Source organism: Bufo bufo, chromosome 5 (assembly GCF_905171765.1).
Source record: "Bufo bufo chromosome 5, aBufBuf1.1, whole genome shotgun sequence".
Lineage (NCBI taxonomy): Eukaryota > Metazoa > Chordata > Amphibia > Anura > Bufonidae > Bufo > Bufo bufo.
The window spans coordinates 517,491,362-517,517,625 of record NC_053393.1 but is presented as its reverse complement, the minus strand read 5'-3'; the positions used below and the strand labels follow the sequence as shown (position 1 = coordinate 517,517,625).

Below are 26,264 nucleotides of genomic sequence, written 5' to 3'. Positions count from 1 at the left end.
CGTTTTGATTGATACAAAGGAGATCACGGCGCCTCTTTCTCCCAAAACGTGGGGATCCCGGAGACGAGACATTTTGGACACACAGATATGCTATGGTCAAAATACCCCTTTAAATACAGCCTTTAGCTATCAGCACAGAAGAGAGATGAGAAGAGGGGCTACACGAGACTATGTTGGAAACGTCGAGACAGTAGAGCTGACACTTCTAGGACCAACGCGGAGAGATCCGGTATTTTTAAGGCTCTACGTGTTAATTGGGACATTTTGCAAACTGTGGACCTAATCCAGATCTCTTCTTACATTTCGATCCTCCCTTGCTAAATAACGCAACCAACTCCTCACGTGTGAGAGCGCCTTTGTTTCATGGCTGCTTCATGCTCCATCATAGAACATGCCCGGCAGCTGAAGGTCAGCAGACTATAAAAATTTATGGCTGCTGACTTTCCTTTTTTTCTTAGAATTACCAGTTCCCAAGTATCCTGTTTCTCCATGTATTCTGGTTGACGATTAGTACATGTCCACATCTACTGGAAATGCTGCGAATCAGCATGGAAAACGCCCAGTGAAATACAGCGGCAGCAAAGCGGATAAAATCTTGACAAATCTTATATGTATGCTGCTGAAAATATCCAAAAAGTTTTTCTCAGAGCCCCTCTCATCTTCTGTGGTCTTTCTTCTATCCTATTTTTATATATTTTTTTTTTATTCGTTCACACTTAGTTTGTTGTTTAAAGGTGAATTGCGTTATGGATTCCGTTACCACGGACCATAACGCAATTCTATGACGGAATGCATAAAGGCATTCCGTTATTCATTCCGTCATAATAGAAGTCTATGGCCTGAATAACGGATCCGTCCCGTTACCGTTATGCAGAAGAGGACTCCCCTGCGTAACGGGACGGATCCGTTATGCAAGCCATAGACTTCTAATATGACGGAATGAATAACGGAATGCCTTTATGCATTCCGTCATAGAATTGCGTTATCGTCTGTGGAAACTGAATCCATAACGCAATTCACCTTTAACCAACAAACGAAGTGTGAACGAATTTAATAAGTGGAAATTCGCTCATCTCTAATTACAACCCAACTGACTCCAGGACTCTTCTGTGGCACCCAGGACAGGGCTATTGTGAGTAATACAGAGGATGTGTAGGGCTGCTACATGACAAACTAACCTGCCGCCACCCAAGAGGAAGCAGTGCAGGGTCAAGCTAAACGCAGGAGAACGATGGACACTGTTACTATATAGAAAGCAAGGAAAACACACGTACCTCTATAGACTTGGGCCATAATGGGGTAGAATGAAAGTTGTGCTTGTAGACCTCATTGGCGGTGGTGTTGACGTCCACAGCTGCCACGACTTCGGCAGACACCCCACTTTCTGAAACAGACATAAGGTCCTCAAAGATTAGCAATCGTCCTCGTGAAATATTACAGAATTGCAATACAGGAGAGTTAGAGGCTGTGGGCGTCCCCTGACCGGCACCTCTCTCGACCCAGCTCTGTGCAGGTTCTGCAGGACCATTCACATGTCCTTTCAGAGTGATCAGCAACTGATAGGATACCCAAGCCATATTTCAACACTAATTTAGGTGGGAAAACTCCTTCAAAGTGGCATTGCAGTCCTACATATTTATGAGCACCTTGCTCGATGGAATGGGGTCTCAAGATATCTCCGTTCTTCCATCGGATGGGGCTGCCAAAGGTGGGTCCTCAACTGATCAGACATTTATGATCTGTGAGCCATAAGTTTCTGAGATTGAGAAAAAACCCTTTAAAAAGGGTTGTCCAAGTCAACATTTTATTATACTTCACCAGCCCCTCAGATCCAGCGCTGCTGCTCCTTCCTCCTTCACGGGCTGCAGTGGTGACGTCCCATATAACTGCTGCAGCCAATCAGTGGTGGTCTCGGGCAGGCTAGTGCTAAGGCCAGTGGTGCAGCCGGCAGCCATAACAATATATTACAGGCCGCAGCCCGGGGAAGAGGAAGAACAGCAGTGCTGGATCGGGGCTGTGAAGGTGAGGTATTTTATTATTTTACCAGCCCCACAGCAGATTGGTATATTAAAATCTGAAATTAAGTCCCCTTTAAGTACACAAGAAAAAATTTTATAAAAAAAAACTATTTTTTACTCTACAGTACATTCTTGTGATTTACTAATATATATATATAAACTTCTGCTTATTTAACAGGTTATTGTCATAGCATTGTTTCCATAGTAAGCTATGCATCCTATGTGGAGGTAGCACACCTGCACAGGTGAGGGTATACTGACACCTAGTGAGCAAGTTTCTCATCATCCACCGCTCCTTCTACATATTACTGTCGTTCTTAAAGTCGCCGAATAAAGACGCAATTGGTAAAGGAGGGAGGAACTGCAGAGATTTCAAACGGAAATGGATGAAGCACAAACTGGACAACGCGTTTCAAGACTGGACTGTTCTCTTCCTCAGGATCAGTACAATCCGTTCTTAAAACGTCTATTTCCATCTGGAATCTCTGCAATTCCTCATCCTAGCAACACGATATGAACCTACCATTACAAATCTCCAATCATCCGAAAAAAGAAAAAAAAAAAAAAAGAAGAGAGAGTGGCGTAACTAGAACGGACTAGGCTCCACAGCAAATTTTTGGGAACAGGCTCCCTCCAACCAACAACCCCCTCCTTCTGTGCTGTGGCTAGTAAAGATCGCTCTCTCTCAGACCAGGCCCGGCAGGCCTTTTCCTACATGTATATACTGTATGTCATGTCACTGTATAATACTGTTGAGGGGGCTCTGGCAATAAAAACCTTTCAGCCATCTTCCCGAGCGGGCCCTGTAGCAGCCACTTCCCCTGCTTCTACTATAGCTGTGCCCCTGCTGCAATGAAAAAGCAAACAAGGACTACAAATAACAGCACACTGCCATGCACAAAGCCACCTTGTCGTTGGTAGATGGGCCTAACACAATTTTGATTTAAAAAAATGTGCGCAAAGAGCTTCTATTTTTCATATAGTAGGTATAGCAGTGATGCAGTTTACATTTATTCATGTTTCCATGTGTCTTTATGCATGTCAGTGTGCTGCTACTTGTAGTTCTTGTTTGCACCTACTTTTACCCAATGTATCTTAACTCAAGCTCCCTCAACAGTATCCCGAGTGCTGGAGACTTGGGAGAAAGCAGCAACCAACAGGATTACAAATTTGACTATGCTCATACTACAGTTGTCCCTGCTTATGCACAACCATAACAGGTAGGCACGCAATGCATTTGGTCAAAGATGGTGCCCGTCACTCCCGTACAGACTATACTACTATAAGATGTGCCATGTATTTTTACCTCTTTCACATTCCCAAACTGACTGGCAGGCTTTGCTATGTGGCCTGTGGGCAGCACTGGAGGCTTTGTATCCAGGGGCAGCATGGCAGGCACTGTCGTGGGGTAGCATAAAACGCTTTGTTATGAGGACAGCATGGAAGGCTGATGTGGAGGAGCAGGATGGCGGACTACTGGGGGCAATGTGGATGGACGTACTGTCATAAGACGCACGGTGTCTATTATGGGGAACTGAAAATGTCACTGTTCCGGGGGCACTGCGGCATCAAAAAGATTTGTGTGTGTGTGTGTGTGTGTGTGTGACCAGAGGAAGAGATTTTGGGTTACTAGAGAGGGTAGGGTTTCCCGCAAAAAAAGAAAAAAAGCCAAAAGATGTCCACCAGCAAACTTTGTAAATGCTATTGTGGCTGAAAAATATTCATGGTGGTCTGGGCCAGGTGGAGAACAAAGAGAACAACTGCATTTAGAGAACAAATCAACTACGAGCAACATTCCTCCCACCTTTCACCAGACTAACAGAAGGACAGTAGCAGGACTCAATGGGAGTGCTGTCCATCTCGCACTGAAAACAAAAAAGGTGTAGTTCCTGCACCGGAGCCGATCCTGCGCAGCTGATCAGCAAAGTTTCCTGGTGTCAAACCCCCACTGATGTGATATTAATGACCTGCCCCTGGGGACCGGTCATCAATTGTTTAATCCTGAAGATCCAATTTAAGATGTATTGTAGGAAAAATAGAAGTGTCCCCCCTAACGCTGGGTGTGGTGTATTCTACATGAAAGCTCTGACCATAGGCTATAAGAGTTACAGATCTTCAGTATGTAAGTGCAGGCCACGGCTCAGAAGCCACAAGCACGGATGTGATTAGAGAATGTAGTATTATATCTCTATGGCTGACCGGGAATTTGGAGGTTTCATTACAGATCACAGTCCAGAAACAGTAAATTCCTATTAACCCGCTGAAAACCTCACATACCAATGTCAATGAGTCACCGCGCTTAATCTTCATGCCCATACTCCTACAATGGGGGGGACTGAGCAGCGCGCTCTCCCTGACCTTGGAAATTAGCAAAAAACGCCAGCTCTGGAGATTCGGGAAGGACGTTGTATAACTCCTTTATGACATCCCAGTTATCTATGAATTGGAGCTGGGGGCTTAGGGAGAGGGGCTTGGGGATGAAAAATGTCATCTTATAACAGTACAGTTTCCTATAGCGTCCGCTCACAGTGGGATGGATTGTCCAAGGTTATAATAGTCGCCTGTTCTCCATTATTTTTGAAGTGGGAACAATTCGGTCATTGATACACGTCCAAGTAAATGTTACGGGAGAATTTCGAAGCCTATGGGATCATCCCTTACGAAGGAATACGATTATTCCGAAACACTTCGGGAGTTTTTTTGGGCATCCATAGAGGCGTGTGACGTCACACAGAAGCTCTCTCACAGCAACCACTTGCCGGCTTCCCCACGCGCGCGCTAGCTACCGGCCGGAGCAGCGCGCGATTGTTGGGTGCAAGCAAGAAGCAGCAGAGGAGGAACATCGGGCTCCTATAAAGAGTAGGACCGAGTCATCTTCTCCCTTCTTTATGTCCACAACGGCAAGTACATCTCTTTAATTGTTGAATCTTCTAGAGGAAGGTGTCGTAATCCGCGCGGTTACTACTTTGTATTTCTTAAGACTTCTGATAGTTTGCTACAATGTATCAGTGCAGGTAAAATGTGGTCAGTCTGGAGTCCAGACTGCGTAGCTCACAGAAAACTGTCTCTACTGGATACAAATGAAGCAAATCCTCTTCTGGGAGAAATATTAGGGCCATGCAGGTTTTCAGCCTCCTGATAGATCGGATGTTCTCATTAACAGTTTAAAAGATCCAGACGTGCTTGAAAGATTTCTACACACAGGTCTCAAAAATACAAAGAAGAGACAGAAGCGCTTGAAAGAAATGTGGTGGGCACCAAGAGACCACTCCATAAAGCCCACCGAGCCAGAAAGTCCTGTACTCGCAACACTTTGTCCAGAGGTCCTTCTCAGCTGGATTATGGAGGGCATTATACAACCCTACAAACTTGGTTTCAGCGAACTGCATGGTGGGTGCGCTAGACACCCACTGGTTTAACCCTTTATTAGTAGGGATGAGCGAACTTGTGTTTCAAGTTCGGCGTACAAGGTCGGGTTATCTAAGAATTCCGTAATGGATTCCACTACCACGGACCATAGCTTATGGTCCGTGGTTTGCGGAATCCAGGTGGCGGATTGGCCATAGACCCTACAGGGAAATTTCCCGGTGGGCCGATGCCTAGGAGGGCCACCCAAGCCCTCCTCGCGGCCACTAGCCAGGTTTATCATCAACTGATTCTCTCTTACGCACCTGGCCAGCCGCTGCAGGTGCCCTACTGAATTCAATTGTATCGACATCCTCCGAACAGTGATACAGTTGAATGCTGTGGAGCAGATATCAGTATATTGTGCTTCTGTCAGTTTGGACCCACCTGCAACATGGGGCTACTTAAAGGGGTTGTTTTATCATGGACAATGGAGGCATATCGCTAGGATTTGGATTCGGATGAGAAAGGGGTCTAATATAGTATCCTTACTTGAATGGACAGGGAGTTAGGCTGGTTCTTTCGATCCTTTGCATTTGCAGGATCGGAGGAACTCGCCTACTTCCCATTCATGCAAATTTGATAGGAGTTCATGCCCCAGCAACAGGCCACAACTGGAAGACCCTGCTGCAAGACGATGGACGTGACATCATAAGAAGTGGCAGAGAGCATAGCGGACAGGTAAATGTGACTGGATTCCAGAGTGCGTGACTACAGTGACTTAAGAAAGGACACCATATTAGAATATATTAAAGAGTCTTGATAGAGCGTGGAAAAGCCCTTTAAGATGGTTTATTTCCACAGATGGCCTTCTTCCGCTCATCTGTGCTGTCAGTAAAGACATGATCTGGTCTATGATCCACTTCTCTTTTACTTTTTCTTGCCATCGGTGACTTTCAAATTTTGTGTACACCAAAAGTTCAAGGACATCAATATATTTTTAGTTCTGCCTTCTAATTATCCAGAAAATACCATGGCTCAGTTAATGTCCTGACGGCCAGCTTCATTTCTATACAAACACACTGTCCATGTGTGGTCCATTATCATATAAAAAACTTCCTCCTACGTATGTGCGCTACTGGACACGATCCCCATTCATTCCAAGTGACGCTTAATTAGGAGAGCTGAAGAGAAAAAACGTGGCCTGTTGTCGAGGGATTTTGGAAAGAAGCCAACGTCCCTTCTATAGATAGAAAGAGTGGATCTGTTGATTAGTCGCTCCAGTAGTCATAGATGTTCAAAGCTTTACTTTGGCAACAAAGTTCACGAGATCAGTGTTGGACAAGTTGTAAAAGTGTGTAGAATGAGAATCTGAGGGAGTTTTAAGGAACAGTAATAGATTACATTTTTGGGGAGGTTAAAGGGGTTGTCCTGATTTCACGGTGAGTTGTAGCTCCCACTCACTGTAATGGAAGCTATGGAAACAGCGGAGTACCGGCCTACACTCTGCAGTTTCCGCAAGCCCAGCCGCGTGAGGTTGGCACTTAAGAGCCAACCTCTTTAAGAGCTTGCATAAAAGGTGGCCATACGACTACGCTAAAAGTCAGCCGAAATGGCCAATTTTGGCCAAACTGGCCATCCATCATTGAAAAATTAGAGGGAATGTTGATTAGCAAGAGCACACAGCAACTTCTGTCCACCAAAGACGTGAACGGCCAAGTTGGAACAGTTTGGCTTCGGTCGGCCAAAGCTACATGCGTACCTAGTGACCAGCTGAATTCAGTCAATCTACTATTATGCTCAAGGACCAGGAGATCACCCTATTCCCTGGTCGATCAGTTTAGTCTGACAAGTTGTTGGTGGGATCATTCGTCCAAGGCACGACCGATCTCAGGGATTTCTTTCTTCTATTACTGTCACTATTTGCCCAATTAAGGACCCCTCAGGACCAATGTCGTGGGGTACGTTGGACCAGAAAGAAAACACAGCATCACTACACCATGTTGATGGCCATTATAATGCTTTTACCAGGTACATGAAATGCACTGGACGCATTGGTGAGGGTGAAGAATGTGCAACCAACAGGAGAAGTAATATCTGCACCAACTCGAATAATAAAGCTTCTTCTTCTAGACCGTGGCTATTAGTGAGGACGAAAGTGAACGGTTTCAGATCAAAGCAATGCAATTTGGCAGTAAATGGACGTAATTTAGGAACACAATGACCATGGTGTACAAATATGGAGAGGATGACGGCCAAAGATGACAAAACACGGTTATCGAAGGAGACAATCACCTCGGGTCTAGTCGTATAGTGAAGGGCTGAAGCATTGTGGTTGTCACTTTCCACCCACCACACAGCATCTAGGATGTCAGCAGACGTCGTGTCAGGATTCTGAGCTATTGGTCCCAAATTTTAAAAAGAGTTTTCTAAAATACTGACAGCTATGGCTCACACATTTAAATTCACTTGAATGAGGCTGTGCTCTATTTCCACAGTGGATGGACGGACCCATGTTGTGCAGAGAAACTCTCGAACGCAGGGATTGGCCAGGGTTTGAGATTTCAGATTCCACTGACAGCATATTTATACAATGCATTCGTAAAGTCTTCAGACCCTTTCACTTATTTCATAATTTGTTATGCTGCGGCCTTGTGCCAAAATAAAAAAAATAAAAATAATTTTCCACATCGTTCTGCACTAAATTCCCCATAATGACAAAGTGAGAACAAATTGTGAGAAATCTAATTTATTGAACAGGAAAACTAAAATCTTGCATTGATATAAGTATTCAGCCCCTTTACTCAGGACTTAGTTGAAGCCCCTTTGGCAGAGATTACAGCCTCCAGTCTTCTTGGGCAGGATATCACAAGGTTTACACCTGGATTTGGGGATTTTATACCGTTCTTCTCTGCAGATCCTCTCAAGCGGTGTCAGGTTGGATGGGGACCGTCGATGGACAGCCATTATCAGGTCTCTCCAGAGATGTTCAATTGTGTTCAAGTCAGGGCCCTGACTGGGTCACTCAAGGACATTCACAGAGTTGTCCCTAAGCCGCTCCGGTGTTGTCTTGGTTGTGTGCGAAGGGTCATTTGACTTGTTGGAAGGTGAACCTGCGGCCTGGTCTGAGGTCCACAGCACTCTGGATCAGGTTTTACTTAAGAATATCTCTGTACTTTGCTCCATTCAGCTTTCCCTCAACCCTGACCAGTCTCCCTGTCCCAGCCGCTGAAAAACACCCCCCACAGCATAATGCTGCCACCACCATGCTTCACTGTAGGGATAATATTGGACAGGTCATGAGCAGTGATGAGCGTCAGGGGCAATATTCGAATTCACGATATTTTGCGAATATTTGGGCAAATATTCGTCATATATTCATGAATTCGTGATCTCCAATCATTATTTTCTTGATTGCGAAAATCGGCAATCGGAGAACTTGCAATAAAAATCTGCGATACAAAAATTTGCGATCAGCACTACTCCTAAAGTCAAAGATATTGCAGCCTTCTCATTGGCCCACAAGCAAGAAGCAGTAAGGGGTCATAGGTACTGATGAAAAAAAATCTAGAATATTCGCGATTACGAAGATATAGCACTATATTCTAGATATTCGCGAATTCTCAAAGTGCCAATATTCGCGATTAGAATATTCGCGATCAACACTAGTCATGAGCAGTGCCTGACTTCCTCCAGACATGACGTTTAGAATTGAGGATAAATGGTTCAATCTTGGTTTCATCAGACCAGAGAATCTTGTTTCTCGCAATCGGAGAGTCCTTTATGTGCTTTTTGTAGACTCCAGTCGGCTTTCATGTGTCTTTTACTGAGGAGAGGCCTATTTCTGGCTGACCTTCTGGAAGTTTCCCCCATATGCACACAGGATCTTTGACCATTGGGTGCGTGGTCACCTCTTTCCCCGAGGCCCTTCTCCTCCGATTACTTAGTTTGATGGGGCGGCCAACTCTTGGAAGTGTCCTGGTTGTGCTAAACTTCTTCCATTTAAGAATTATGGAGGCCACTGTGCTCTTGGGAACTTTCAGTGCAGCAGAAATATTTTTCCTCCTCATGGCTTGGTTTTTGCTCTGATATATGTACATTGTCAGCAGCGAGACCTTATATAGACAGGGCCGTGTCTTTTCAAATCTGGTGCAATCAGCTGAGTTTACCACAGGTGACTCCAATCAAGGTGTAGAAACATCTCAAAGATGATCAAAAGAAATAGGAGGCCCCAGAGCTAAACTTCAGTTGTCATAGCAAAGGGTCTGAATACTTACATCCATGAAAAAACATTCTGCTCTCACTTTCTTATTATGGTACTAGGTATTGAGTTCAGATCGATGAGGGAAATCTTGATTTTTTTTTTTTTTTTTTTTAGTACAAGGCCACAATAAAACAAAATGTGAAAAAAGTGAAAGGGTCTGAAGACTTTCTGAATGCTCTGTAAGTCATAGGAAAACCCAAATCCCTCTAGGGCAGCAAACTGAGCCTTTGCCCGAGGTGAAAAAGCCTGCCCTTTCCATTAAGGCTTACATTGATTTCGATGGTACTTTTTATAGTGAAGTCCTGTGTGGTGGTTGTACCATCTTTACCAGTTGTTCCAGTCCAGCCAATCAACGTAGAGTGACACAACATGAAATGCACAGGCAGATTACCGGGTAGATATCGGTTATCCCAAGGACTGTCCCAATCACTGGGGCTAGCCCTTCTCTTGTGATACCGCAGTCGCTATTGATCGTCACATTACAAGAATTAAATTGTTGTGTTATGGAAGTGCGTGTGGAATCACTGTGTCAACCAACAGATGTGACTTGAGGCCACTCCGAAGGGCACTATCCTGGCAGTTCCCTGGGTTTCACCCTTTAACCGCTGTGCAACGATCTGGACTTCACTGCAGGGAAACCACCAGTCTGCTACCTCCTGGAGTAGTCTGTATGGATGACAACAGACCCGTGGAGGTCAGAGACACTGGTGCAGAGCACCGAGGGGTCAGCTAAAATCGCAGACAGGGACAGGCCGAGGTCAGGGCAGGCAGAGTACATTCAATATGGTTACCAACGGGCAGAGGTAAGGGCAGGCAGCAGAGAATGGAACAAGACACCTTTGCAGGATACTAGCAAGCTAGGGAACCTATTATACATTCCCACAGGGAAAGGTGACTAAAGCCAGGGTGGGAGCCAGAGAAATCTCATGTGCACCCTACGGGCAGCAGAGGTGGCTCTGGCAGGAAGCGGGCTGCAGTATGCGAGAAAAGGACGGCGCAACTCCGGCAGCCAGGCCCGCTGGGAAAGAGGAGGAGGAGCAGCGGGTCTGAACCACCGGACCACAAGAGAAGGGGGGCTGCTGTGCCCACCAGGAATACTGGAGCGACGGTGGGCATGGGCTGCCAAACAGAAGGTTGCTTTTTTCTGGACAACTTATCCCTGAATCACGGACAGCCAACGATTTTTTACGGACAAATGGGAAAACCGTGATAAATGATAAAGAAAGTAATTCAGGTCAATAGCTCATTATACTGACAAGATCACAAGATGGAGCTGTAAAATAATCAGAATCACCACCAGCCTCAAAAAAATCCATGGACACATCTATGTTTTTTTCACGGACATGGAAGAAGGTTGCCTATTTTTACGGACTGTCCGGAAATGTCTGGACGGCTGGCAACCCTGGAGCTTATGATAATTACACCCAATAGCATCAGGGGGTGATCCCATCATAAGCCCTCCCAGATGACATGTGACAAACACGTGATCGGTGCGGGTCCTACCGCCGCCTGGTCACCGATTCTGCGCGACCTGTATCTAAATATACCGTAATCCCATGAAAATGCGGCAGCACTATTTCTTGCAGAAATCATCACAAAACGTCTGCAAAAATTGAGACAGGATGCTGACAAAACCGGCACATGAGAATTTGGAGGGGGGGGGGGGGTTATAAATATATCTGTACAGGCCAGACTCACTTTACACAGCTCTATACAGAGGCCAGGGCTCATCCTATACAGGTCTATTCTTCTTATACAGAGGCCAGGGCTCATAATATACAGGTCTATTCTTATACAGAGGCCAGGGCTCATCCTATACAGGTCTATTCTTCTTATACAGAGGCCAGGGCTCATAATATACAGGTCTATTCTTATACAGAGGCCAGGGCTCATCCTATACAGGTCTATTCTTCTTATACAAAGGCCAGGGCTCATCATATACAGGTCTATTCTTCTTATACAGAGGCCAGGGCTCATCATATACAGGTCTATTCTTCTTATACAGAGGCCCGGGCTCATCCTATACAGGTCTATTCTTCTTATACAGAGGCCAGGGCTCATCCTATACAGGTCTATTCTTCTTATACAGAGGCCCGGGCTCATCCTATACAGGTCTATTCTTCTTATACAGAGGCCTGGGCTCATCCTATACAGGTCTATTCTTCTTATACAGAGGCCTGGGCTCATCATATACAGGTCTATTCTTCTTATACAGAGGCCAGGGCTCATCCTATACAGGTCTATTCTTCTTATACAGAGGCCTGGGCTCATCCTATACAGGTCTATTCTTCTTATACAGAGGCCAGGGCTCACTCTATACAGGTCTATTCTTCTTATACAGAGGCCAGGGCTCACTCTATACAGGTCTATTCTTCTTATACAGAGGCCAGGGCTCATCCTATACAGGTCTATTCTTCTTATACAGAGGCCCGGGCACATCCTATACAAAAAGAACAGACCTGTGAAGGATGAGCCCTGGCCTCTGTATAAGAAGAATAGACCTGTATAGGATGAGCCCTGGCCTCTGTATAAGAAGAATAGACCTGTATAGAGTGAGCCCTGGCCTCTGTATAAGAAGAATAGACCTGTATAGAGTGAGCCCTGGCCTCTGTATAAGAAGAATAGACCTGTATAGGATGAGCCCTGGCCTCTGTATAAGAAGAATAGACCTGTATAGGATGAGCCCTGGCCTCTGTATAAGAAGAATAGACCTGTATAGGATGTGTCCGGGCCTCTGTATAGGTCTATTATTCTTATACAGAGGCCCGGGCACATCCTATACAGAGGTCTGTTCTTCTTATACAGAGGCCCGGGCTCATCACACAGCTGTCCCCCGCACCAGGCCGGGGCTCCGGTTACCTGACAGGCCGCAGTGCATGCCTCCGATGCCGCTGTACAGCTCCAGCACCCGCAGCGGCGCCATCACCAGATCCCGCGGTCTCTGCGGCCTGCACGCCGCTCCCTCCTCCTCCTCCAGAGCCCGGGCACTTCCGTGTGAGGCCGCCCGACGGAGGACTCGCTCCCCGCCGGGGCTCAGCTCTGAGGGGAGTTTGGTGACATCAGCAGTCACTGTGTGACCTATGACGAAGCCTCGCTCCGGGCCCTGACTATGGCGGTACACTATAATGGCGGTGCTCCGGGCTCTGATGAAGGCGAGGGCCCCTGATGGGCCCCATCTTGTCACCTGCTGCCCCTCACTCTCATTAGGGCACATATTAGTGAAGGTTCATTAGGCGGGTCCAACTATAAATACAGCAAGAAGCTCAGGAGTTCCCCTTTAAGGGCTCATGCACACAGAACGTGTGCGCCCCGTTGCCGTATTGCGGACCCACAATACACGGGCGCTGTTCCGTGATGCAGACGTATTCACTTCAATGGGTCCGCAAATCCGGAGATGCGGAACGAAAGCACGGAACAGAAGCACTACAGAGTGCTTCCGTGGGGTTTCATCCCATAATTCTGTTCCGCAAAAAAAGATAGAACATGTCCTATCTTTTTGCGGAACGGCCGGATCGTGGACCCTTTAACCACTTGCCATCTGGGCCATTTGCCCCCTTCCTGACCAGGCCTAATTTAGCAAATCTGACATATCTCACTTTATGTGGTAATAACTTTGGAACGCCTTTATTTATCCAAGTCATTCAGAGATTGTTTTCTCGTGACACATTGTACTTCATGATAATCATAAATTTGAGTCAAAATATATCACCTTTATTTATGAAAAAATCCCAAATTTACCTAAAATTTTGAAAATTCGCAATTTTCAAAATTTCAATTTCTCTGCTTTTAAAACAGAAAGTGATACCTCATAAAATATTTATTACTTAACATTCCCCATATGTCTACTTTATGTTGGCATCATTTTGGAAAAGTCATTTTATTTTTTTAGGACGTTAGAAGGCTTAGAAGTTTAGAAGCAATTCTTCAAATTTTTAAGAAAATTGCCAAAACCCACTTTATAAGGACCAGTTCAGGTCTGAAGTCACTTTGTGGGGCCTACATAGTGGATACCCCCATAAATGACCCCATTGTAGAAACTACACCCCTCAAGTTACTTAAAACCGATTTTAAAAACTTTGTTAACCCTTTAGGCGTTCCACAAGAATTAAAGGAAAATGGAGATCCAATTTTTAAATTTAACTTTTTTGGCAGATTTTCCATTTTAATCAAATTTTTTCTTTTACACATCGATGGTTAACAGCCAAACAAAACTCAATATTTATTAGGCCTCATGCACACGACCGTTGTGTGCATCCGTGGCCGTTGTGCCGTTTTCCGTTTTTTTTCGCGGACCCATTGACTTTCAATGGGTCCGTGGAAAAAACGGAGAATGCACCGTTTGGCAGCCGCATCCGTGAGCCGTGTTTCCTGGCCGTGAAAAAAATATGACCTGTCCTATTTTTTTCACGGCCAACGGTTCACGGACCCATTCAAGTCAATGGGTCCGTGAAAGAACACGGATGCACACAAGATTGGCATCCGTGTCCGTGATCCGTGGCCGTAGGTTAGTTTTTATACAGACGGATCCGAAGATCCGTCTGCATAAAAGCTTTTTCAAAGCTGAGTTTTCACTTCGTGAAAACTCAGAACCGACAGTATATTCTAACACAGAAGCGTTCCCATGGTGATGGGGACGCTTCTAGTTAGAATACACTACAAACTGTGTACAAGACTGCCCCCTGCTGCCTGGCAGCACCCGATCTCTTACAGGGGGCCGTGATCAGCACAATTAACCCCTTCAGGTGCGGCACCTGAAGGGGTTAATTGTGCTGATCTGGCCCCCTGTAAGAGATCAGGGCTGCCAGGCAGCAGGGGGCAGACCCTCCCCCCCTCCCCAGTTTGAATATCATTGGTGGCCACTGCGGCTCCCCCCCCTCCCTCTATTGTAATAATTCGTTGGTGGCACAGTGTGCGCCCCCCATCGGCCCCCCCTCCCTCTATAGCATTAACAACACATTGGTGGCCAGTGTGCGGCCTCCCATCTCCCCCCCCCCCCCCCCCCCATCATTGGTGGCAGCGGAGTTCCGATCGGAGTCCCAGTTTAATCGCTGGGGCTCCGATCGGTAACCATGGCAACCGGGACTCTATTACAGTCCTGGTTGCCATGGTTACTTAGCAATAGTACAATAGTAGAAGATTCATACTTACCTGCTGCTGGCTGCTGCTGCGATGTTCGTGTCCGGCCGGGAGCTCCACCTACTGGTAAGTGACAGGGTCTGTGCGGCGCATTGCTAAATGAACTGTCACTTACTAGTAGGAGGAGCTCCCGGCCGGACACGAACATCGCAGCAGCAGCCAGCAGCAGGTAAGTATGAATCTTCTACTATTGTACTATTGCTAAGTAACCATGGCAACCAGGACTGTAATAGAGTCCCGGTTGCCATGGTTACCGATCGGAGCCCCAGCGATTAAACTGGGACTCCGATCGGAACTCCGCTGCCACCAATGATGGGGGGGGGGGGAGATGGGAGGCCGCACACTGGCCACCAATGTTGTTAATGCTATAGAGGGAAGGGGGGCCAATGGGGGGCGCACACTGTGCCACCAACGATTTATTACAATAGAGGGAGGAAGGGGGGGGGCGCACACTGTGCCACCAACGAATTATTACAATAGAGGGAGGAAGGGGGGGGGGGGGCGCACACTGTGCCACCAACGAATTATTACAATAGAGGGAGGAAGGGGGGGGGCACACTGTGCCACCAACGAATTATTACAATAGAGGGAGGAAGGGAGGGGGGGGCCGCACTGGCCACCAATGATATTCAAACTGGGGAGGGGGGGGGGGGGTCTGCCCCCTGCTGCCTGGCAGCCCTGATCTCTTACAGGGGGATATGATAGTACAATTAACCCCTTCAGGTGCGGCACCTGAGGGGTTAATTGTGCTGATCACGGCCCCCTGTAAGAGATCGGATGCTGCTAGGCAGCAGGGGGCAGTCATGTACACAGTTTGTAGTATATTCTAACTAGAAGCGTCCCCATCACCATGGGAACGCCTCTGTGTTAGAATATACTGTCGGAAATGAGGTTTCACGATCTAACTCATATCCGACAGTATATTCTAACATAGAGGCGTTCCCATGGTGATGGGGACGCTTCAAGTTAAAATATACCATCGGATTGGAGAAAACTCCGATCTGATGGTATAAAAGGGACTCCAGACTTTACATTGAAAGTCAATGGGGACGGATCCGTTTGAAATTGCACCATATTGTGTCAACGTCAAACGGATCCGTCCCCATTGACTTGCATTGTAATTCAGGACGGATCCGTTTGGCTCCGCACGGCCCGGCGGACACCAAAACGACTTTTTTTTCATGTCCGTGGATCCTCCAAAAATCAAGGAAGACCCACGGACGAAAAAACGGTCATGGATCACGGGAAAACGGAACCCCGTTTTGCGGACCGCAAAAAAATACGGTCGTGTGCATGAGGCCTTACCCAGATTCTGCGTTTTACAGAAACACCCCACATGTGGTCATAAACTGCTGTATGGGCACACGGCAGGGCGCAGAAGAAAAGGAACTCCACATGGTTTTTAGATGCCATGTCCCATTTGAAGCCCCCTGATGCACCCTTACAGTAGAAACTCCCAAGAAGTGACCCCATTTTGGAAACTAGGGGATAAGGTGCCAGTTTAATTGCTACTATTTTTGGGTACATATGATTTTTTTGATCATTCATTATAACACTTTATGGGGCAAGGTGACCAAAAAATTGGTTGTTTTAGCACAGTTTCTATTTATTTATTTTTACAGCGTTCACCTGAGGGGTTCAGTCAAGTGACATTTTTATAGAGCAGATCGTTACGGACGTGGCGATACCTAATATGTATACTTTTTCTTATTTATTTTTGAAACAAAAAAATTATGTTTTAATGTGTCCATGTTCTGAGAGCTATAGTTTTTTTATTTTTTGAGAGATTTTCTTATGTAGGGGCTCATATTTTGCGGGATGAGGTGACGGTTTTATTGGTACCATTTTGTGGGACATACGCATTTTTGATCACTTGGTGTTGCACCTTTTGTGATGTAAGGTGACAAAAATTGCTTGTTTTGACTTTTTTTAAATTTTTTTTACGGTGTTCACCTGAGGGGTTAGCTCATGTGATATTTTTATAGAGCTGGTTTTTACGGACGCGGCAATACCTAATATGTCTACTTTTTTTTATTTGTTTCACTTTAACACAATAATAGCATTTTTGAAACAAAAAAAATGATGTTTTAGTGTCTCCATGTTCTAAGAGCTATATATTTTTTTATTTTTTGAGAGATTTTCTTATGTAGGGGCTCATTTTTTGCGGGATGACGTGACTGTTTTATTGGTACCATTTTGTGGGACATACGCGTTTTTGATCATTTTTGGTGTTGCACCACTTGCTTGTTTTGACACCGTTTTTTTTTTTTTTTTTTTTTTACAGTGTTCACCCGAGGGGTTAGGTCATGTGATATTTTTATAGAGCTGGTTTTTACGGACGCGGCAATACCAAATATGTCTATTTTATTAAATTTTTTCGATTTAAAAAAATAAATAAAAATTCCTTACTTGGGGAATTTTTTTTTTACATGTGAAACCTTTTTTTTATTTTATTTTTTCAACCCTTTATTTTTTATTTTTTTATTTTACACTTTTCGTCCCCCATAAGGTCATACAAGACCTCTGGGGGACATTTACTTCACTTTTTCTTTTTTTTTTTCACTGTTGATTTCTCCTGTAACTGGGGCTGACATAGTAGCCCCAGTTACAGGACAAATGCACCCCTATAGAGGCTGTACAGCAGCAATCCAGCGCTGTACAGCCTCAGAGCAGGGCTGATCGAGGTCTGTGAAAGACCTCACACAGCTCCTGCACTCTCCGGTCCCGGCGGTCACATGACCGCCGGGCCGGAACAGGAAGCGCATAGCGAGCGCTGTGTATGCAGCGATCTAGAAGGCAGGGACACCTGGGCACTGTCCCTGCCTTCTCTCTGGGTTGCCCTGCTGTCACTGACAGCGGGCAACCCGATCAGCAGCTGCACGATTAGCGTGCAGCTGCAGTTTCTGAACGGATGTTCTGGAACGTCCATTCAGAAATAGAGATCCACCTCCCGGACGTTTATATCCTATGGGCGGACGGGAGGTGGTTAAGGCTACTTTCACACTAGCGTTTTGGCTTTTTGTTTCTGAGATCCGTTCAGGGCTCTCACAAGCGGTCCAAAACGGATCAGTTTTGCCCTAATGCATTCTGAATGGAAAAGGATCCGCTCAGAATGCATCAGTTTGCCTCCGTTCAGTCTCCATTCCGCTCTGGAGGCCGACACTAAAACACTGGTGTCCGCCTGACGATGCGGAGCCAAACGGATCCATCCTGACTTTCAATGTAAGTCAGGACAGATCCGTTTTGACTTAGACTTTTTTTTGGAAAGAATAATGCAAACGGATCCGTTCTGAACGGATACAAGCGTTTGCATTATCGGTGCGGATCCGTCTGTGCAGATACAAGATTGATCCGCACCGAACACAGGTGTGAAAGTAGCCTAAAGTGAATGGGTCCGCGATCCACTGCGGCTGCCCCACGGACGGTGTTCGTGCATTGCGGTTTTTCCGTTCCGTTTTTCCATATGGCAATGGCATATACAGTAATTACATAGAAAAAATTGGGCAAAAACGGAACGGATACGGAAGACTTATGGAGTACATTCCGTATGTGTTTTTTTTTTTTGCGGACCCGTTGACTTGAATAGAGCCACGGAACGTGATTTACGGGCAATAATAGGAAATGTTTTACATTTGAACGGAACGGAAGTACAGAAACGGAATGCATACGGAGACACTTCAGGTTTTTTTGCTGACCCATTGAAATCAATGGTTCCGTATACGGTCCGCAAAAAAACCGGAATGAAAATACGTTCGTGTGCATGAGGCCTAAGGGCTCATGCACATGCCCGTTTTTGTTTTGCGGTCCGTTTTTCACGGATCCGTTGTTCCATATCTAAGTTTTTTTTTCTCTGATTGAAGTCTTCTTCCGTTCCGTTATTCCACAAAACATATCCGTATGGTTTCCGTATTTGATCCGTTTTTTGCGGATCAGAAACGGAAACGGTAACTTATTAATCACCAAACACATGAGCAATATGGACTGGGCATAGCATTTCTACAGTATGGATCCGTAAAATACGGATGTGTTTTCCGTGTGCGTTCCGTATTTTTTGCGGACCCATTGACTTGAATGGGGCCTCGACCGTGATTTGCAAACGGAACGGAAATACGGAAATAGAATGCACAGGGAGTAACTTCCTTTGTTTTTGCGGACCCATTGAAGTGAATGGTTCGCAAAAAAAGGAACGGAAGCGGAAAGAAAATACGTTTGTGTGCATGAGCCCTAAATCAGAGAAACGTAAAAAAAAAAAAGGAAATTTCTATCTCCGTGTTTTTCAAGGTTTTCTTACATGACGCGAATAATCAGAAATAATGGATAAACTCCAGGGCGTCGGTGTGCGGGTTTATCTGGCGGCATTCCTGGTATTTTAGGATTGTCACTGCCGCGATGACTTATTATGAGAGGGCACGCCCCTTCTTGTTAGCCCTGGTAGGGGTTTAAGACCACCAGAATGCTGTTTTGGAGGGGTTAGGGGTTTGGGCTCTGAAGGTTTGGCAGGGTAGCTAGGCCGCAGTGACGTTATCTTCATAATGGCTTCATGGCCGCAGAATGGCACGGAATCTCTATGGGTGTAATGTGACTGCGTCCCCCGGCCATTAGACGACGTAGCCACGTGATGGCGTATCTATGGAGAGAGGATCATTGTGGCCACCGGCCATTAGACGACGTTGCCACAAGGTGACTTCCTCAGACGATCAAATTGTTAGGGTTCTTTCACACTTGCGTTTTTGTTTTTCGGTATTGAGTTCCGTCACAGGGGCTCAATACTGGAAAAAAACGCTTCAGTTTTAGAACTCGTTCACACGACCGTCGGTGTCCGGTTCCCGTATTGCAGACCGCATTTGCGGATCCGCAATACACGGGCACCATTCCGTGTGCATTCCGCACCACGGATGTGGACCGATTCACTTCAATGGGTCTGAAAAACCGGAGATGTGGAACGGAAGCACGGAATGGAACACTACGGAAGTACTACGGAGTGCTTCCAGGGGTTCCGTTCCGTGCCTCCGCACCACAGAAAGATAGAACATGCTCTATCTTTTTGCGGAACGGAGGGATTGCGGACCCATTCAAGGGAATGAGTCCACGATCCCCATGCGGCTGCTCCACGGATGGTGCCCGTGCATTGCGGACCGCAATTTGCGGTCCACAGCACGGGCTTCACACGTTCGTGTGAACGAGCCCTTATCCTAATGCATTCTGAATGGAGAGCATTCCGTTCAGGATGCATCAGTTCAGTCCTTCTTACGTTTTTTGGACGGAGAAAATGCCGCAGCATGCTGGAGTTTTCTCTCTGCCCAAAAATACTGAACACTTGCCGGAATGTCGGATCCGGTATTAATTTACATTGAATTGTATTAGTGCCGGATCCGGCATTAAGTGTTCCGGCAAAACGGATCCGGCTTTCCGGACTGTGCAGACCTTTAAAAAGCAAAAAAAAATTTATACCGGATCCGTTTTTCCGGATGACGCCAGAGAGACAGATCTGGTATTTCAATGCATTTGTCAGATGGATCCACATCCGGATCCGTCTGACAAACGCCATCAGTTTTTCGTCCGGATTGCCGGATCCGGCGGGCAGTTCCGGTGACAGAACTGCCTGCCGGAATCCTCTGCCGCAAGTGTGAAAGTAGCCTAAAGTCATTCCTTGCCATGGAAATTAACTTAAAGAGGACCTTTCATCAGGCTAGCTCTAGTCTAATTATTATCCTACCTTAGGCCTCTTTCAGACGGGCATTGCGGGAAAATGTGCGGGTGCGTTGCGGGAACATGCGCGATTTTTCCGCACGAGTGCAAAACATTGTAATGCGTTTTGCACTCGCGTGAGAAAAATCGCCATGTTTGGTACCCAAAACCGAACTTGCTTGGGATCGGTGTTCCGTAGATTGTATTATTTTCCCTTATAACATGGTTATAAGGGAAAATAATAGCATTCTGAATACAGACTGCATAGTACAATAGCGCTGGAGGGGTTAAAAAAATAATAATAATAATTTAACTCACCTTAATCCACTTGATCGCGCAGCCCGGCATCTCTTCTGTCTTCTTTCTTTGCTCTGTGCAGGAACAGGACCAGTGGTGACGTCACTCCGGTCATCACATGGTCCATCACCAGATCCATTACCATGGTAAAAGATCATGTGATGGACCATGTGATGACCGGAGTGACGTCCCCACAGGTCCTGTTCCTGCACAGAGCAAAGAAAGAAGACAGAAGAGAAGCCGGCTGCGCGATCAAGTGGATTAAGGTGAGTTAAATTATTATTATTATTTTTTTAACCCCTCCAGCGCTATTGTACTATGCATTCTGTATTCAGAATGCTATTATTTTCCCTTATAACCATTTTTTAAGGGAAAATAATAATGATCGGGTCTCCATCCCGATCGTCTCCTAGCAACCGTGCGTGAAAATCGCACCGCATCCGCACTTGCTTGCGGATGTTTGCGATTTTCACGCAACCCCATTCACTTCTATGGGGCCTGCGTTACGTGAAAAACGCACAAAATAGAGCATGCTGCGATTTTCACACAACGCACAAGTGAAGCGTGAAAATCACCGCTCGTGTGCACAGCCCTATAGAAATGAATGGGTCAGGATTCAGTGCGGGTGCAATGCGTTCAACTCACGCATCGCATCCGCGCGGAATACTCGCCCGTGTGAAAGGGGCCTTATAAGGCGGCCCCCACTGATGCCATGGCACTTTTTTTTGTCCGCTGTTGGCCCCATATATTTTGGCGCCTTATATTATAATGAGGCGACTCGGTTATACTAGGCGGAGACTTGTATTTTCCCTGGGAGTGGTTATCTCCCTGGCTGTGAGCTCATCCAATCAGAGCGCCCCGCTCTTAGCCAGGGAGAATGAGCTCAAGTTCTCGCGAGAATCGTGAGCGTGTAGTCATCCTTGAGCTCATTCTCCCTAGCTAAGAGCGGGCCGCTCTGATTGGATGAGCTCACAGCCACGGAGAAGATAACCACTCCCAGGGAAAATACAAGTCTCCGCCTAGTATAACCGAGTCGCCTCATTATAATATAAGGCGCCAAAATTTACGGGGCCAACAGTGGACGAACGGGGGGTTCTGTAGAACAAAGAAAAGTGCCATGGCATCAGTGGGGGCCGCCCTATAAGGTAGGATAATAATTAGACTAGAGCTAACCTCATGAAAGGTCCTCTTTAAAGGGGTTTTCTCATCTGAGACCCGCCCCTATCTCTACAATGGGACTCCCAAAGTGGGTCGGAGAGCAGCGGGGGCGTGCACAGCCGCCCTCCAATGGAATAGCACTGGCTCGGCTATCTCCGGCAGTCCCATAGAAGTGAAGGGAGAGGTGGTCTCACTTGCATGGTGCACTCTCCATTCATTTCTATGGAACTTCCATAAAGAGCCAAGGCCGCCCACTCCGCTATTTATGGAACTCCTATAGAAATGAATAGAGAGCACTCCACACATATTAAGGGGCACATGTTTTGGGGGCCCGTTATGGAGAAACGTGCTCTGGGATGGGAACCTATCTGACATTGGTGTCATATCCCCTTTTAGGGCTCATGCAAACAAACTTATTTTCTTTCCGTTCCCATTCCGTGTGCGGAACCATTCATTTCAATGGGTCTGCAAAAAAAAACAGAAGTTACTCCGTCTGCATTCCATTTCCGTATGTCTGTATTTTCGTTCCTGAAAAAAATAGAACACGTCCTATTATTGTCCGCCTTACGGAGAAGGATAGGACTGTTCTATTAGGGGCCAGCTGTTCTGTTCCGCAAAATACGGAATGCACACGGATGTCATCCGTATTTTTTGCGGACCGCAAAATACATACGGTTGTGTGCATGAGGCCTTAGGCCTCGTCCACATTTGCGCGTCAGTGACACGTCCATGAAAAAAAACGTACGTGTTTCATCCGTGAAGATGTTTGGTTCGTCCGCGTGTCCGTGTGTGATCTGTGATTCACTGACTTTGCTCAGCTGAAAATTAATTTCTAAAGAATCTCCTATCAGTCATGGCAAAAACCTGTTGCTTTCTAAGGCCCCTTTCACACGGGCAAGTCTTCCGCGCGGATGCGATGCGTGAGTTGAACGCATTGCACCCGCACTGAATCCGGACCCATTCATTTCTATGGGGCTGTGCACATGAGCAGCGATAAAAACTGAACAACGGAACGCAATGGAGCAAGATGTCATGAACTCCACTGAAAGTCAACGGGGGACGGATTCATTTTCTATTGTGGCAGAGAAAACTGATCCGTCCCATTGACTTGCATTGTGGGTCATGACGGATCCGTTTTCTCTTCCACAATATAAAATGGATCCCACCCGCATTGACTTTCAGTGGAGTTCATGACGGATCCGTCTTGGCAATGTTAAAGATAATAGAACCGGATCCGCTCATAACGGATGGAGATGGTTGTATTATCAGTCACGGAAGCGTTTTTGCTGAACCCTGCCGGATCCAGTAAAAACACTGGTGTGAACGAGCCCTAAAAGACATCCATCAAAAACTGCCCCTTCAATTTTCAGTGCTGACCGCGGCATAGAAGGTGCATGCGGCAGGTGGGAGACCCCATCGGGTCCCCACGCTGCTGTGGCGGGGACCCGATGGGTGACAAGGCAGCCCGATGCCTGCCTTCTACAGAGGCCGAGGAGATCCAGCTCCAGGCCCGGTCTCCTAGAGACACCTGTTAGTGTATTACTCTGTGTAATGTATGTACAGATGTATTGTAATGCATTGCAGAGGGAATCAGACCCTCAGAAGTTGAAGTCCCAGAGTGAGACAGAAATAAAGTAAAAAAAAATAAGTGTTTTTAATAAATAAATAAAAAGTTTCAAGTAAAAAAAACGCCCCTTTCCCCTGATTTTATAATAAAAAATAGAAAAAAAAAATGAAAAAACACACATATTAGGTAACGCCGCATCCGTAATGACCGGCTCTATAAATATATTACATGATCCACCCCATCTGATAAACACCATAAAAATAAAAACTGTGCCAAAAAAAGCTATTTTTGTCACCTTACATCACAAAAAGTGCAACACAAAGCGATCAAAAAGGCGTATGTCCCACAAAATGGTATCAATAAAACCGTCCCCTCATCCCGCAAAAAATGAGCCCCTACATAAGGAAATTGCTCAGAAAATAAAAAATATATAGCTCTCAGAACATGGAGACATTAAAACATTTAATGGAGACATAAAAAAAAAATTTGTTTCCAATATGCTATTATTGCTATTATAAGTGAAATAAATGCAAAAAAAGGATACATATTAGGTATTGCCACGTCCATTACAATCAGCTCTATAAAAATATCACATGACCTAACCCCTCAGCTGAACACCGTAAAAAAATAAAAACAGTGCCAAAAAAAGCCATTTTTTGTCACCTTACATCACAAAAATTGCAATACCAAGCGATCAAAAAGACATATGCCCCCCAAAATAGTACCAATCAAACCATCACCTCAACCCGCAAAAAATGAGACCCTACCTAAGACAATTAGTGAAAAAATAATGGAGACGCTAAAATATGATTTGATTTTTTTTGCTTCAAAACTGGTATTATTGTGTTAAAGTGAAATAAAAAAAATAAAAAAAGTAGACATATGCCGCGTCCGTAACAACCTGCTATATAAAAATATCACATGACCTAACCCCTCAGGTAAACACCGTAAAAAAAGCCATTTTTTGTCACCTAACATCACAAACATCACATAAAGTGCAACACCAAGCGACCAAAAAGGCATATGCCCCCCAAAATAGTACCAATCAAACTGTCACCTCATCCCGGAAAAAATGAGATCCTACCTAAGACAATCGGTTTTTTGGTTTCAAAAATGCTATTATTGTGTAAAACTTAAATAAATAAGAAAATGTATAGATATTAGGTATTGCCACGTCCGTAACGATCTGCTCTATAAAAATGTCACATGACCTAACCCCTCAGGTGAACGCTGTAAAAATAAATAAATAAAAACTGCCAAAACAACCAATTTTTGGTCACCTTGCCCCATAAAATGTAATAATCAATTATCAAAAAATCATATGTACTCAAAAATGGTATCAATAAAAACATCAACTCTTCCTGCAAAAAACGAGCCCCTTCACAAGACGATCGGAAGAAAAATAAAAAAAATAAGGCGTTCAGAAAATGGAGACACAAAAGACATAATTTTTTTTTTTTTAAATGCTTTATTATGTAAAACTGAAACAAAGAAAGTAGACATATTTGATATCATTGCGTCCATAACAACCTGCTCTATAAAAATAGTGCATGATCTAACCTGTCAGATGAATGTTGTAAAAAATAAAAACTGTGCTAAAACAGCCATTTTTTGGTTACCTTGCCTCACAGAAAACGTAATATAGAGCAATTAAAGATCATATGTACCCCAAAATAGTACCAATAAAACTGGTACCTTATCCCCTAGTTTCCAAAATGGGGTCACTTTTTGGGAGTTTCTACTGTAAGGGTGCATCAGGGGGGCTTCAAATGGGACATGGCATCTAAAAACCAGTCCAGCAAAATCCGCCTTCCAAAAATTCATATGGTGTTCCTTTTCTTCTGCCCCCTACCGTGTGCCCTTACATCAGTTTACGACCACATGTGGGGTGTTTCTGTGAACCGCAGAATCAGGGTGATAAATATTGAGTTTTGTTTGGCTGTTAACCCTCGATGTGTTAAAGAAAAAAATTGATTAAAATGGAAAATCTGCCAAAAGGTGAAATTTTGAAATTTAATCTAAATTTTCCTTTAATTCTTGTGGAACACCTAAAGGGTTAACAAAGTTTAAACTATCGCGTGCACTACTTTTTTGCAGTGTGGACCATCGGATGCGGATCGCGGACCCCATTCAAGTGTGAGCTGCCCATGCACCATACATACACTGCACACACATACTGCCCAACTTTTAAAAAGCCTAAGGAGCTAAACTACGGAACGGACGCGCTCATCTCCAGCTGCCGCTTTTTATTTTAACAACCTGATCTGGAGAACCTGAGGGAACTGGCTGAATCCCAAGCCTGTGTAACAGCCCCCCTTCTACCATGTGCCATTTATCAATCCGGGTGTCTTCTTATATAGCAGAGGGGGTAGTGCACCCCTGGCCAAAGACGTCTGCGATCCGGACCAAATGGAGAAGAAAAGGAAAGTGAAGAACTGAAATCAGTGGAGACGTCACCGGTAAGTCACTTTATTAGAAAGTAGAGTCGTTCTAATAATTGATTCTGGGAGAGGGGAGTGGGGGTGCGCCGTGTCTTCTTTTAAAAAAACAAAAACAAAATATGGTGACTCTATCAATGTATCTATCTCATATCAATCTATCTAATATATATTATCTATCTAATTGTCTGTATATCTCATAACTATTATCTATCTATTATGTATCTATTCATCTGTCTATATCTATCTATCTATCTATCTATCTATCTATCCTAATTTATCTCCACTTTTGGCTTCCCCCTATACTGGGACAATACATACAGTGGATATAAAAAGTCTACACACCCCTGTTA

At 45.2% G+C, this 26,264-nt stretch overlaps 1 protein-coding gene across 2 annotated transcripts in view; it reads right to left on the bottom strand.

Moving 5' to 3' along the window:
• Positions 1-12,747, bottom strand: part of TRDMT1 (tRNA aspartic acid methyltransferase 1) — a 32,562-nt gene extending 19,815 nt beyond the window's left edge. Inside the window, exons 1-2 of one of the 2 annotated variants that reach the window (XM_040434509.1) lie at positions 12,487-12,747; positions 1,275-1,384 (exon numbers count right to left, since the gene is read on the bottom strand). In XM_040434509.1, coding sequence (XP_040290443.1) covers positions 1,275-1,384; positions 12,487-12,550 — 174 coding nt within the window. In that variant the 5' untranslated portion in view covers positions 12,551-12,747. The remainder of the gene's footprint in view (positions 1-1,274; positions 1,385-12,486) is intronic. The other variant, XM_040434510.1, reaches the window with a different exon arrangement.
• Positions 12,748-26,264: the final 13,517 nt, after the last annotated feature.